Source organism: Microtus pennsylvanicus, chromosome 6, assembly GCF_037038515.1.
Source record: "Microtus pennsylvanicus isolate mMicPen1 chromosome 6, mMicPen1.hap1, whole genome shotgun sequence".
Taxonomy (NCBI): Eukaryota; Metazoa; Chordata; class Mammalia; order Rodentia; family Cricetidae; genus Microtus; species Microtus pennsylvanicus.
This window is the reverse complement of record NC_134584.1, coordinates 51,677,819-51,692,908: the sequence shown is the minus strand read 5'-3', so window position 1 is coordinate 51,692,908 and position 15,090 is coordinate 51,677,819. Positions and strand designations below refer to the sequence as shown.

Below are 15,090 nucleotides of genomic sequence, written 5' to 3'. Positions count from 1 at the left end.
GTATATTATGGTTAGAGTTGTGCTGCGGAATCAGTTCTCCCATTCCACATCTATGTGAATTTAGAAATTGAACTTGAATCATCAGGATCAAATTCAGGTTATGAGGATTGCACAAAAAGCACTTTTAATCACAGAGCCACCCCATCAGCCCCTCTTCCAGGTTTTAAACATACTTAGAAATGGCTTTCATAGCTCAACAGTAAAATGATATACTAAGTATATGTTATGTATACATACATCTTTGTACATATTTAATTTAGTCACTTTATGGTTTCATTTATTATTGAGTGTTTGATACATGTAGACTTAAGAGTTTTACATTAAAAAAAATTTTTTTCCAAGGCAAAGTTTTTCTGTGTAGTCTTAGCTGTCCTGAACTTGCTCTGTAGACCAGAGTGGCCTCGAACTCAGAGATCTGCCTGTCTCTGCCTCCTGAGTGCTGAGATTAAAAACATGTGCCACTACTTCCTGTCTATTACTTCTTATTTTATTCTCTTATGTAACAGTACTAACAAATCCAGAGAAACACTTAAATTCTGTGCTACTAATATAAACAGTGAGGTTTGGCATATCAAACTTTAACTGACTGATTTGGCATTTCTTTATGAAGAATGGCTATATCAAGAGTTTTCTGGTTAAATATAATTTCATGTATTAATATTTGCTCAGTGGTTGAGTAAAAAACAGATGGTAAACACCATCATTTTGGCTAAAATAGTCATGAACTTAATAAAAGAGTTTCAAATTCCAAAATAATCTCGCATTCTTGGAATGGACCTCATTTGGCTACATATTTACTCATTTAGAGTTTTGCCAAATTCCATTTGTTTATCTGTAAATTTAAGGTTTTCACAGTGATAGGACACTCACCTGATACTTTAATACATCTACATTATAGTAAGAAGCAGCTGGATTTTGCTCTGATAGCTTCTTGAGGTAGACAGTAACAGCTTGCATGTTCATCCAAAAATCTTTTGTGTTGGAATCACACTGTGATGGATCACTATATGTATAAGAAACATTTTTGTTATTTCATTTGTCTTATCTTTTTCCTTCCTTTATTTAGTCAGTTGGTGAGATGGGAAAGACTATTAGAAATCAGTCAAAATGTGGGATGAGGGAAAACCAAGATTAGAAGATGAAGAACGGAACAGTGAAAAGGTTCCCTGAAAAGTAACTTAGCACTAGCATCAAAACAAAGAAAAGGATGGCACAAAGCTGATTAACTGCAATAAATAATTTTGGCATTGTCTTCAATCAACATTATTTCATAAAGAAAAATCATTTCTTAAAAAGAAACTCCAATCTTAATCTTAAAAGCAAAGCACAACACAAACCTGAACACAAGCTGTGAATTTGGAAGAATTTGCTCGAGTCTGCTGATGTTTTTCACTCTAAAGCACAGCACAGCCGGAGAGGGGTTGCTTGTGAAGACTTTAATAATTCCACTTGGAAATGATATTGTCACATCTCCAGTGATCTTCACAATACACCTGACATTGAAGGACATGGACAAGTGCTTAAATAATGTCTTCTCAAAAGTATGCTTGGTTTTAAAAAGTGTATGTATGTATGCATATACATACAGCTGTGCATCTGCTCATACAGACATGTATTATATCCTTTCTTAAAATTACAGACTAAACACAGAAAACTGTAATGGCGTACTCCTGCTATTACAAATAAGCACAGTTCTTTGTGTGTGGTAGCCGTCCTTCGAAGACCTGTGTGGGCAGTGCTTCCCTAGTAATAGCATCAATAACCAGTTACAGTTACTTTTTCCTCTTAAGACCTCTGAACCCCTAGGATTGGTAATGGCTGCTCTTCTTTTCATTGCTTCTTCCTCTGAAACTTGATTCACACTGTATTGCTCAGACTCTATCCTCTTCAGATCATCTCCAGTGGTCCCTTTTCTTTTCCTGAAATCCTGAGTTCCTGACTCACCACTAATCTTATCTCTGCACCACTATTTCTAGCATAATTTTTATTAAGTTCAATATCCATCCAGATGGTCCTTTTAATATCCTTGGTCACCTAGTTCTTCACCTGTCTCTTCCAGGGGCTCTGTCCTTCAGCTGTCCTCAGCCACGGTCCTCAACAACCTGTTGCACAATGAGCACTTATCGACTCAGACTCTCATTTTTCTGAGTCATTCCATCTAGTAGCACTACTTAGTCCCTCACCATGCTACCTCACTTTGTAACTTCATATCCTTATATTCCTTATCTTTGATTTTCCAGGTTCCTCATTAGATATGCTCCTTTGTGCTTTTGCTAACCGATCAGCTGAACAAGACTTGACTAAACCTAGTTTCCCTCCCACAAACGTATAGCTGAATGTGACTAGAGAAAACTAAACTGCATGGCCAAGCCTCCCATCTGCTCCCTTAGCATGCCCTGGCTGGCCATTCTATCTTGTCTAGTTACTCGCTCCTCTGTCTTCTCATAGCTTCTGTTTCTCCTCTTACAGCATATTTCTTCACCCTAGATGTAGGTGATTATGTTATTTTTAATGAAGAAGTAAAATCAGAAAAGGATTTTCTCTTTTCACTACTGAACTCATAATCTGCCAAACCTGTATCTATCATGCACCATTCCTGCTTCAATGGAAGACTTGTTCGCATGGGCAGGTTGGCACGCGGAGGCCAGAGGTTGTTATCAGATTTCCTCCTTGATTGCTCACCACCTAATTTTTTCAAGGCCTTTCTCACTAAATCTGGAGCTCATGTGTGCGGCCATACCAGGCCTTTCTCTTTAATGTAGTATTTTTACTACTCTTTTGAGAACCTCACAGACACATACAATGTATTTGATCATATTCACACTTTACTCTTCCTCCTAATTCTTGTCAGAGGCACTACTCCCTCCCAACTTCCACACCCAGCTTTTATGTAGATGTTGGAGATCTGAATTTCAGGTCCTCAGTCCTCATGCTTGTGCAGGCACTTTATCAAGTTAAGTCATCTCCCTGGTCCCTAGCGTTTAAAAAAAGAAAAAAGGAAAAAGAAAAGAAAAAAATTGAGGCAGGCTCTCACAAAGGTGAAGATGGCCTTGAACTCACTAAGTAACTGAGGATGACCCTTAACTCTTGATCCTCTTGCCTCCCGTTTCCAAGTGAAATTACAGGTGTGGGTTACCACACACAGCTCTATCATCTTTAAGTCAACATATTAAAACTAAAATTCCTTTGTCCTTGCCACTATTCCATCTCTCAGCTTCCCCTCAGTAAAACATCCAAAGAATTACCTATATTTGTTTTCTCCAAACAGTTGCCTAAGTGTGCATAATCTGCTCCTGCACTCCAGCAGCCTCACATCTTCACCACGTCACTACAATTACATGCTTGAAGGTCACTAGTGACTTCTATACTGTCAATGCCAATGGCAGCATAAGGAATTCGTCGTACCTTCCTTCATGAAACGACTTTTAGTTTCTAGACACTGCTCAACTGGTTCTGTCCTTCTCTTGCTGCTTCTGATCTCCATCCAGTTCCTGTGCTTGGTCATTCTGGTCTTCATGTTTTCAACACAGAATCAAGACTTGGTTCTCTGATCTTTTCTTCTACTTCTTAAAACCCCAACTTCGTATATTACATACAAACCAAAAACACCAAATATTTTATCTCGAGTCTATACTTACTCAGTGAGCTCCAGAATCATGTACATAGCTACCAACTTGTGTACGTTAACAACACTTAACAAGTACCTCAAATTTGGCAGTCTATTCTCTCAAGAAATCTTGATAACTGCTTTCAAATACATTTAGAATATCACCAACACTTACCACCTTCCCTGCTAATAATATACTTATTCACCATCATCTCTTATCTGGCTTTCTTCTGCTAATTTCTCCCCCTCCGTCCCTCCCTCCCCACCTCCAAAGCTGTCAAAACACTACAAAAAACCACAAATGACCTTATCACCTCTCAACTCATGGGATCTGCTTGGCTTATCTTATTAAAAATGAATTCCCAATTTATCACGGCCTACAATGCCCAATCTGATCTGGTACCTCTCTGGATGCATCCTCAACCACACTCCTATTTTATCCTATTCAGAGACATGTTTCACTCCGCTCCACCAAATACACCAAGCATGCCTTTCCCCTGGATTCTACCACAGTGCCCTTGTCCCAGGGTCTTATTTTCCTAGATATGTGAATGGCTTGCTCCACCATACTTTTCAAGTATCTGCTTAAACCCTCCGAAAGTCTTTTTTCCCTACAGTAATTTCCCACCCTCTCACACCTCCCTTTTCAATAACATGGATGAGTACACAACTATTTGCTCCTCTCGTGTTTTCTTTACTATAATGCATGGTCAGGAGACCTCTGTTTTCTGAAGTGAAGTAGCCTTAGTATTTATTCAGAGTCTTGCTGGGCATGATGGTGTACGCCTTTAATCCCAGCACTTTGGAGGCAGAGGCAGGTGAATTTCCAGGCCAGCCAAGGATACATAGGGACCCTGTTTTAAAAATAACCAAAAAGAGTCTTACACATAGTAAGTACTTAGTGAATGAATATATGTTGAATATTATTTAAGTAGCTTGGTGGGTAAGAATGCTTGCTGCTCTTAAAGTTGACCCAACTTCAGCTCTTAGCATCCATACTAGGAAACTCACTTCAGTTCCAGGAGCTCTAATACCCTCTTCCAGCCTTGTGGGTAACAGGCATGTAAATGGCCTGTATACATGCATGCAGAGAATATACACACATAAAACAAAAATAAAACCTTAAAGCAGATATAACTTTTCTCAAAAGCAAGATGCTAAACCAATTCTACAAGGACCCAAACACCTCGTCTACATCTCTTTAGAACAGTGCCCACCCCCAAACACAAGTGCATATGTATATATTTAAAACTAACTTGGTAGGATCTGCTCCTTTGAAGTAGGCATTGACAGATTCTGTAAGGGCGATGGCCACAGGTAAAGTGTCCTGGTTTCCAAGACTGACTGGGCTGGGACCCCGTGACACACCTAGAATAGACATAATTAATCTGTTAAATCATTCTAGACATACACCAAATACTAAGATTCATACCATAAATACCAAGACAGATTGATGTTAGGTTGTCACAAAAGACCTTATTACTGGTTTCACTGATGCTGCAAGTATAAACCTAGAGGTTAAAAAAGACATCATAAAACAAATTAGAACATAATGTGAATCACACACACACACGTCTGGAACAAACTTACTTTTAAATGGAAAGAGATACACAGGATGGTTAAGGAAAGTCAAAAAGTAAAGTCATTGAAACAAAGAGTTAAAATAACTACTGTGGCCTCCAAAACCCTTCAGATATAAATATTTTTTTAAGTTTATTAGTCACAGACTAGTCATTTCAAGGCATATTTGAATTTTGTCTGTTACGTTTCTCAAATAATAATAGTTCATATACTACTTATTACTATAATTCTCTAAATTCCTCTTTGATGCTTATATAACCTTAGTTATGTAACAGTTGGGGTTAGATATCTTTCAGATTTTCAACTATTTCATGTAGAGTATTTGCATCTTTATCCACCCCCTTATCCGTAACCTAGAAGCCCCAATTCTAAAATGTTCCAAAAATCAAAGTTTGAGAATTATTACCAAAGTTCTGAATTTTGAGATTTTGAATTTCTAGATTGCAGGTGTTCATCTTGTATTGCAGTCCCATATTACTTTGCCTGAATAAATGTTTGACTAACATAATTATTTTAAAAATTGATTTAATTTTCATTCAGACAAAACACCGTCTTAACGGTATCCTATTGGAATTTTAGGCTGGCAGCACATGCCTTTTTAATCCCAGCACTCAAGAGGCCATCTTAGTCTACAGAGTAAGTTCTACGACAGTCTCCAAAGCTACACATAGAAACCCTGTCTTGAAAAATCAAAATAAGTAAACAAATAAATAGGCAAATACAGTTTGGGAATTTTAAAAGCATAATAAAATTCTGAACAAATCTGTGAACTAAACTTAGATGTTAAGCTACCTTTAACTAGTTTATTATCACTGGAGCCAAACACCTGGCACAACTCAAAAAGAACAGTTATTTATATTGGCTCACGGCTAAATCACTGGACTTAGTTCCTAGTGGTTGTCCTCATATGCTTCTGCAGAGTATCATGGTGACAAAAGCAAACGCTGGAGGATGACAGGAAGCAAGGAAAGAGAAAGGTATAGTGGAGCAGACATAACCTTCAAAGGCTATGACTTTCTTATTTATGTAGGTCCTAGACACTTTACATTAACATGCAAAATCTTCCAAAACACTGTCACCAGTTTGGGAGCAGAGCATTAAACTCAGGAGTGGCAGGGCACATCTCATGTCTTTTTAATCTACACAAACCACCTCCCCACTGAGACACACTGCCTTGCTTTTCTGCACAGATGCACTCTTCCAGCATAGGCTTTACCACCACTGCAATGACTTCCCTAAGTTAGGCACTCATTTAACCATGGTGCCTGACGCCTTGTGAACAAACCTAATCTTACAAACAATGATAACAGATATTTCATAACCTTAAGAGGCCAGGAAGATCTGTTGATCTACACTTGGAAGGAATTTTTATTTAGAAGGTTCTTTATAGTTATGAAGAGATCTTTAGTGCTGAAAACTACATGGAGACCAAAACTACTGATTTTGACCTTCAGGAAAAGTAAATTTTCCAAAATGAACAATAAATAATTCTATGTGAATATAAGAATTCAGTAATTCAAAATTCATTTACAAAATAACAACAGTCACTACAGGTTAAATAAATTATATCTGAAATTCCTGGGACCAGAAAAGTTTCCATTTTTAGCTTTTTCCAATTTGGGAATATTTATGTAAGCTCTGCCAGTTGACCATCCGTAATCTTAAAATTTTTGCTATCTAAAAGGCTCTGTAATCTGAAACTTTGTTGAAAATCTTCAGATTTCAGAGCATTTGAATCAAGGATTTTCAAGTAACAAGTGACAAGCACTCTGCTAAAGAGGCAGAAAAATAAAGAGATGGCTTTTTAAATAACAAGTCCTAGTTTTGCAGAACAGACAGGTATGGTCTAGGAATAGATGGCTGGGAAAGAAGAGAAGAGTGCTTTCATGATCAGAACACATAAATCCTTCTACATTTACTCTCCTGTTTACAATAGCTAGGAACTGTAAACAGCCTGGGTACCCATCAAGATGAGAGGAGAAAAAGAAAATGTGGTAGTGTGAACAGTGGAATTTTAAACAGTCATAAAGAAAACATAAGTGACATTTACAGAATATGGATAAAGGGGAACTATGTTAAAAAAAAATAAGCAAGACTCAAAGACATATACATGTTCTCTTTCATATATGACATCTATATTTAAATGTGTGTGTGAATTCATGCATGTTTGTTTGTAGGACATAAAACTAAAATGGAGACAGAGAGCTTAAGGGACAGAAGGGGGGAAAGAGGATGATAAAGGAGGCTAACAGAGAAGAAATAAAGGAATATGTAAGAGAGAGGCAGGGAGAACAGCACTGGAGGGGGACAAAATATACAAAATTGGCACAAGGAAATTTTTTTTTTTTTTTGGTTTTTCGAGACAGGGTTTCTCTGTGGTTTTGGAGCCTGTCCTGGAACTAGCTCTTGTAGACCAGGCTGGTCTCGAACTCACAAGGAAATTTTTATGCTAACTTAAAAATTAAAGCTGGACAGTGGTGATATACACCTTTAACCCAAGCACCTGGGAGGCAGATGCTGGAGGATTTCTGTAAGTTTGAGGCCAGCCTGGTCTACAAAGAGCTAGTTCCAGGACAGTTAAGACTGTTACACAGAGAAAGCCTATCTTGAAACTGCCCCCCAAAATAATAATAATAATAAATAAAAAAATTTAAGAACATACCACTGTCAAAATTAAAGAGAAACAATCTTATATGATTATTCTAAGTATTAAATGATGCCGAATGAAAAGGATCAGATAGATAGACGTTTAAATCTTTATTAAAAATGATTAGGTAAAACATAAGGGATTAATCAACAGGCATGAGTTTGAGCATGCAAGCGAGGAAATGTTAAGAAAAAATGCCAAGTATGAATTCACTGATTCCAACTATAAATACATGTTTATAGACAGGCAATATATATAAAACCTAAGTTTAAATCCATCAACTCTTTTTAACGTTCTAAGCAGAAGGTCATCAGAATTTAAGGACATCACATTTTTAGGCAAAGATGAAAACTTCTTTTTGTTTCTTTTTTTTTAAGCTGTGGCAAAACATGTAACAAAATTTATGGTCTTACTTCTACCTCCATTTTCTTACCTTTTATTTTTTAAGGCAGGGTCTCACTGTTCTTACTAATTTTTAGGCGCACAGTTAAAAGTACAAAGAAAGAAAACAAGAAATACTGTACAACTATTTCTACCATGTATTCCCATAACTGAAAACTGAAACTCTATACCCATTACAATTACCCTCCATATCTATACCCTCACTTTACCTAACCTCTGGCAACCACCACTGTATTTTCTGTTTCCATGAACCTGACTCTAAGTATCTCATAGAAGTAATACATATCGAAACCACTGAATTTATACCAAATGATACAGAATTGACATTACTATTTCTTTAATTACAAGAAATAATAAAGAATAGGAACCACCCCATATACATAACACACATTCAATTCCATATAGGTCTGCCAGGTCCTCGAACATAAGATAATGAAGAAATTGATCAACTATTAATTGGAAATATTCTGGAGGTGTCAGAATTTGAAGGGGAAAAAAGGTGTGTCAATAGCAAAAGTTTGTTGTTTTTTTTTTTTAAAGGACTTTTCCATCACATGGCAACAAGCCAAGGAAATTATAAGGGAATTGTTCTTTATACAAACACCACTACCTACAGGAAGTAACCCAAAGTGCTGTGGGACAATGGTCTTTTATCCTGTCACTTGTATTATTTTTAATAAGATGCCGATTGGCCAGTAGGCAGGCAGGAAGTAGAGGTGTGGCAATGAGAATTATGGGAAGAGGAAAGTTTCATTCTGTAGTTGTCACCCAGACACAGAGGAAGCCAGACATTAAGCAAGCAAGATGTGACTGCCTCACTGAAAAAGGTACCAAGCCACATGCTAACACAGACAAGTATCATGGGCTAATATAAGTTATAAGAGTTAATAAGAAGCCTGAGCTAATAGGTCAATCAGTTTATAATTAAACTGTATTTCTTTGGGAATGAACAACTGGAGGACCAGGTGGGACAGAAACCTTGGTCAACACCAAAGGGTACTGAAAAGGAATGAAACCTGGCAGATGGGAGTGTTCCACTTTGTAGAATTTGGAAAACTAAAATATGAACACCACACCACTGATCCCTATTCAGGTTCTCAATAGGCAACTGCCAGAACCTGGAAACAACCTTAATGCCCCTTGACTGAAGAATGGATAAAGAAAATGTGGTACATTTACACAATGGAGTACTAAACGGCAGGAAAAAAATAATGACATCCTGAATTTTGCAGGCAAATGGATGGAGCTAGAAAACATTATTTTGAGTGAGGTAACCCAGATACAGAAAGACAATTAGCACATGTACTCACTCATACGTGGTTTTTAAACATAAAGCAAAGAAAATTAGCCTACAAACCACAATCCCAGAGAATTTAGACAACAATGAGAACACTAAGAGAGACTTACATAGATCTAATCTACATGGGAAGTAAAAAGTAGAAAAAGACAAGATCTCCTGAGTAAATTGGGAGCATAGGGAAGGGTTGAAGGGGGTAAGGGAGAAGCAGGGAGGGGGGCAGAGAAAAATGTAGAACTCAATAAATATCAAAAAAGAAAAACAAAAAAAAAAAACAAAATAAAAGATATGCTAAATAAACAGAAAGGGTAATAAAACCCCCAGAAACAAATTGCATAATACTTTATTAACTTTGAATTTTCTAAATGCTAATGAAAAAGAAACAAAAGCTGCAGACAGACATTGGATAGTCTTCAGAATTAAATCAGCTGAAATACTTTAAAAAATGTGTTGACCTCAGAATGGAAACCAAGATATGTGTTATGTTCGGGAAGGAATTTGCTTTTTCCACAGAACAAGAAAGGCTATGGACACTATCAAAATTGATAAAGATTCTATACGAACAAGAGAGACCTCTTAATTACAAGAGATGATAGTTCATCAAGCAGTATAGCTGTTTAATCTAAACTAACCTATAAATCTAAAGAATGCTTTTTATTTGATCAACTTTAACTTGCCAAAAGGGAACCTCCAGAAATTTAGAATTAGGGAAGGATTTTGTTTCTGTCTTTTCAGGAGAATAAAGAAGTACGAAGACCACTGAACAAACGAGACATAAGAAGCAAAAGGACAAATCATCTAGAAACACTGTCCCATGAAAAAGAGTAAAGCAGCCTAGTGGTGTATTACATTTCTAACAGGATAAAATTTCATAAATCTTCCCAAATGTTTGTTTCTGCTGTTTTCTACAGACATATAACACAAATGTTCTTTTTGTCATCCCAGTCCAATTAAAAATTAAAGCTGGCTTTGGAGTTGGAGTGTGGCTCTCTTCTTTTCTAAACTCAAGCATGCTTGTTATTAAAGTAAAATCCAGAATCTCTGTCTTACGTCAGAAGAGACACCTAATATGGAGCAGAAGAAAAACAAAAATTAAAGGACTATTTTATTGCTTCTAATCTCATAATCCTTTGGTTTTATTTTGATTCCTTAAGGCTTTTCTTAAGGTATAAATATTTTCAGGGCTGGAGAGGTGGCTCAGAGGTTAAGAGCACTAGCTGCTCTTCCAGAGGTCCTGAGTTCAATTCCCAGCAACCACATGCTGGCTTACAACCATCTATAATGAGATCTAGTGCCCTCTTCTGGCCTGTAGGCATACATGCAGGGACAAAACATTGTATACATAATTGAAGTATTTTTTTAAAAGCATAAATATTTTCTCAAAATTTATAGGATTATTATACACGTATTTTAAAGTTTTTTTCATGATATTAATGGACATACAGAGTACTAACTAATTTTAGAAAGAGGTTTTGTCTACCTTCCTGTACATGGTTTCAAGTTTGAATGTCTGTTTTCTGCAGTGAACCATGAGTACACCTAACAGTAACCTTTTAAAGTCTCCAAAGGGTCCAGGATGCAGCCCCACAACAATTCCTCCACTGATAACACCACTAAGCTGAATGACACCACCTAAAGATCAGCTTTGGACTACAAACTGCTCATAACAATTTCAAGGGGGATCGCTAAAATGATCCAGCCTCACAGACTATTCTAGCCAGGACTTGAGACAAGCCCTGCACTTTCCCATTGCACAGAGACTGGACAACTATATACAGCTATGTCTCCCAAGACTTGACAACCCAAAATTTTCTTTTCAGGGTCCCCTAAAGATGTCGTTGCCCCCAAGACAGCAGAAAGTAAATTTACGAATACGATGCCCACATTTCCAAGAGGTGAGTGGGTAGTTTTTGGTTGTTCAATGAGTTATGGATATTTGTCATTGTTTAGGGGGATTGATTACAAGTTGTTACTGGTAATGGTCAGGAAAGAAGCTATACAACAGAGATTAGATTCAGAGTTCTTGTTTTGATAAGAAGGGGGATATGATAGGATAAAAGGGTAGATTATTGAATCTACTCTGAAAAGAAGAAAGGGAGGATATTGATATAAGACAAAAAGGTAAATTATTGAATCTACCTTTAAAAATAAACTACTATCTTTAAATATTTTACACTAGATTGGTCTTTTGTATAATGATACAAACGAGATTAATTTTGTTAGAACATACTACACATATACCTTTCTAATCTTGCTCAAGGTACTGTGCCTATACAGCTCATTTAACAATATAATACAAATTTCTAGCCCTTGAAAGTTTATTACCAACTACTTAGAATAAGGAAATGTAGGTTAGTAATCACCTATTACAATCAAACTTGGTAGTCACATTAGGTATGTTACAAGATCGAAGAGATATATTTTAAATAGACATTGTCTTCAAACACTTGAGAGATCTATAGAATATGGCATTTAAGATGTTCTAATAGCATAGGTTTTTTAATTTGCTGTTGGTGGTGTTTTGGGTTTTTTGCTCACTGTCCCTAATTTTATTAGATTTAAAACAATGTGTGTATATATACATACACACAAACACAGCAACCATATAAAAGGTACGATTAGTTGCCTTCATCAATTCTCATGTATCTGAACCATATTAATTATACTTTCATACAGAAAGATGTTTCTGTTGTAACAAAAAGAAAAAACAAAACCCTCAGCTCAAGTGTTGAATTATAAATTACAGAGAGTATTAGTGAGACGGTTTATGGATCAAAAATAGGAAATAACATCCAACTCTTTTCAATGAAACTTCCCAATTGTTGCCAACCTAGGTTTTCATCTTAAAGTACTTCAGATCTACAGCAAGGGATTTAAGATGTTTTAATAACATAGGTTCTTTTTTTTTTTTTATGACAATGAGACATGCCTGCTCCTGGAAGCATCAATCTACTTCAGAGAAGATAATGGGCATCGAAGAAACACCACATGGAGTTTACTTTCTTTGTGGCAAAAGTAAGCCACTGGGAAAAAAAAAAAAAAAAGTAAGCCACCGGGCAAGAAAATGCTCTTGCCTCAACTGCTGACAGCATGCTGTCCTAATTGGAGAAGCAGGACATAAAAGAGAGTGACTACAAACCTTGTCAAGACACGGAAGGGCCATCATCCAAAAATCCTGCTTCATAGAAAAGTCTGTTAAATATTCTAAGCCTTTAGGCCAACGTTGGAGAGGAATCTTGGGTGACTGACCAGGCAGCCAGCTGTTTCTGTCATTTCTAACATTTCTGGAAGTCTTTTGCTTGCACTTCGTGCTTTCTCACTTATTATTTCCTTCTCAGGTCTCTGAGGAAGTTGAAGACTAGATAATTATGATTTTCCTTGTTTACCAAACTCAGATTTAAAAAAAAAAAATCACAGTCTGGAGAGATAGCCCAGAGGTTTCGAGTACTAGCTGCTCTCCCAAAGGTCCTGAGTAAATTCCCAGCACACACACGGTGGCTCACAACCATCTGTAATGAGATCTGGTGTCTTCTTCTGGTGTGCAAGCATACATGCAGACAGATCACTGTATAAATAATAAATAAATCTTCAAAAAAAATTTTTAAAAAGTCACAAAAGAAATGTAAAGTATAGAAGGTCGAGAGACATAAAAAGGTAATTTTGAGTTGGTAATGCAAGACAGGATAGAAAGTGAATTAGGTACAATACTTTGGACTCATTAAGATAGGATAGATAATGGAGTATTCTCTCTGAATTTGTCAAACGCAAATGGACTAGACGCTGTTGATGTATATATTGCCTGTGTATATTACATATAGTTATTATACTTATTGTATATAGTTTTTCTTATATTAGCTATAACCTTTTTATTTTAGACAAAAAGGGGAAATAAAGCGATACTTTGTGTTTTAACAAAGCTTGCCTGAAGATCAGAGTGCAGAGCTAGCCATACTAGTCAGGCATCAGGCCGGGGGGTGGTAGCTCACACCTTTAATTCCAGCACTAGGAAGTTGGAGACAAGAAAGGATATGGCTGGGCAGAGAAAGGAATATAAGGAAGGAGAAGACAGGAGCACAGATGCAGTCAGAGGATGCAAGTCCAAGGACAGGGTCACACTTTTGTTCTGAACATTTATTTGTAGATGTAAAAAGTCTCTCGAAAGGCTGGTTGCACTGCTTCTCTGATCGCTCAGCTTTCACCCCCTAACATCTGTCTCTTCGCTTTTATTATTAAAACCAATTAGAGCTCGTGCTACAAGGTAGGATCAAATAATACTTAATATCACAATGTACTGAATGCTTATTTATGTTGCAATGTCAAAATTCTCTTCCTAAGACTAAACAATCTTCCATGACATACACATATTAATTTTTCACCTTCTTGCTACTGTAACACTACTGTAACTGGTACTGTTACAATTGGGAATAAAACCACCTCTTTTGAGATCCTGTTTTCCATTTCTTTTGATATGTGTCTAGAAGTCAAGTTGCTAGATCACACAGTTAATTTTATTGTCAATTTTCTGACCAGCTGTCATACTCCACAGCAACTATAAATTTTATAGTCCTAACCAACACTGCACAAAGGTTCTCGATTTTCATCAAATCCTCACCAACATGTGCAATTATGATTTTTTTATGATTTATTTTGAAATAATGAGGATCAAACTCAAGCATAAGAAACAGGGGTTCTACCAGTGAGCTATATTCTAGTTCAATAAATTTTCTATGAAGGAGAATTACACATCTGGTCCCCTGAAGCTGAAGGTTCTATATTTGTAGGTTCAGCAGATTGTATATGTGAGGAAACACCTTTTTCTTGTCTCCAATCCCTAAACAGAACAGTATTGCAACTACCTATATAGTGTTTATCTTGTATTACACATTGTAAGTAATCTAAAAATGTTTTAAAGTAGACAGAAGGATGTATACAGGCTACATAAAAACACAATGTCATTTTATATAAGGGACTTGAGCATCCATGAATTATTTTGTATCACTGAAGGTTGTAAAAACTAATCCCCAGGGCTGTAGAGATGGCTTGGAGGTTAAGAGCTCTGACTGCTCTTCCAGAGGATCTGGGTTCAAGTCCTAGCACCCACATGGCAGCTCACAACTGTGTGCAACTCCAGTTCCAGAGGATCTGATGGCACCCATGGTAAAACACCAATGCACATAAAATAAAAATACGGGTGCTCAATGACAGAGCAATTGATAAACAGCTACAAAGCCCCATATTTGTTCAACAATACTAAACTAAAAAGAAAAAAATTACCAAGTCAGTTAATCATTTCAATTTTCCAATTTGTTCATATGATCAGAATTCTTGAACTAATTTCCCTATAAACTGTCATGCTTCTTATGAAATACTAGCAAGCAAAGAGTTAGAAGATTGACTCAAAACCTCCTTACCATTTGGTACATTCACATTTGTGTTATCTAATTTTCTTTTCAAAACCATTTTGCGCATGTAGACTTCAAAATAATGAACTTATAAAGGAAATATTTATCTGTCTACAACAATAAACTTATCTTTAAGCATTTTTTTCAAAGTGAA

General features: G+C 36.5%; 1 protein-coding gene across 3 annotated transcripts in view; it reads right to left on the bottom strand.

Annotated features, from left to right (window-relative positions):
* The window catches only part of Fcho2 (FCH and mu domain containing endocytic adaptor 2), a 98,724-nt gene that overhangs the window by 8,340 nt on the left and 75,294 nt on the right, over positions 1-15,090 (bottom strand). For all 3 annotated transcript variants that reach the window (XM_075976238.1, XM_075976235.1, XM_075976236.1), the window contains 3 exons: positions 4,864-4,975; positions 1,338-1,493; positions 871-1,003 (listed from right to left, as the gene is read on the bottom strand). In XM_075976238.1, coding sequence (XP_075832353.1) covers positions 871-1,003; positions 1,338-1,493; positions 4,864-4,975 — 401 coding nt within the window. The remainder of the gene's footprint in view (positions 1-870; positions 1,004-1,337; positions 1,494-4,863; positions 4,976-15,090) is intronic.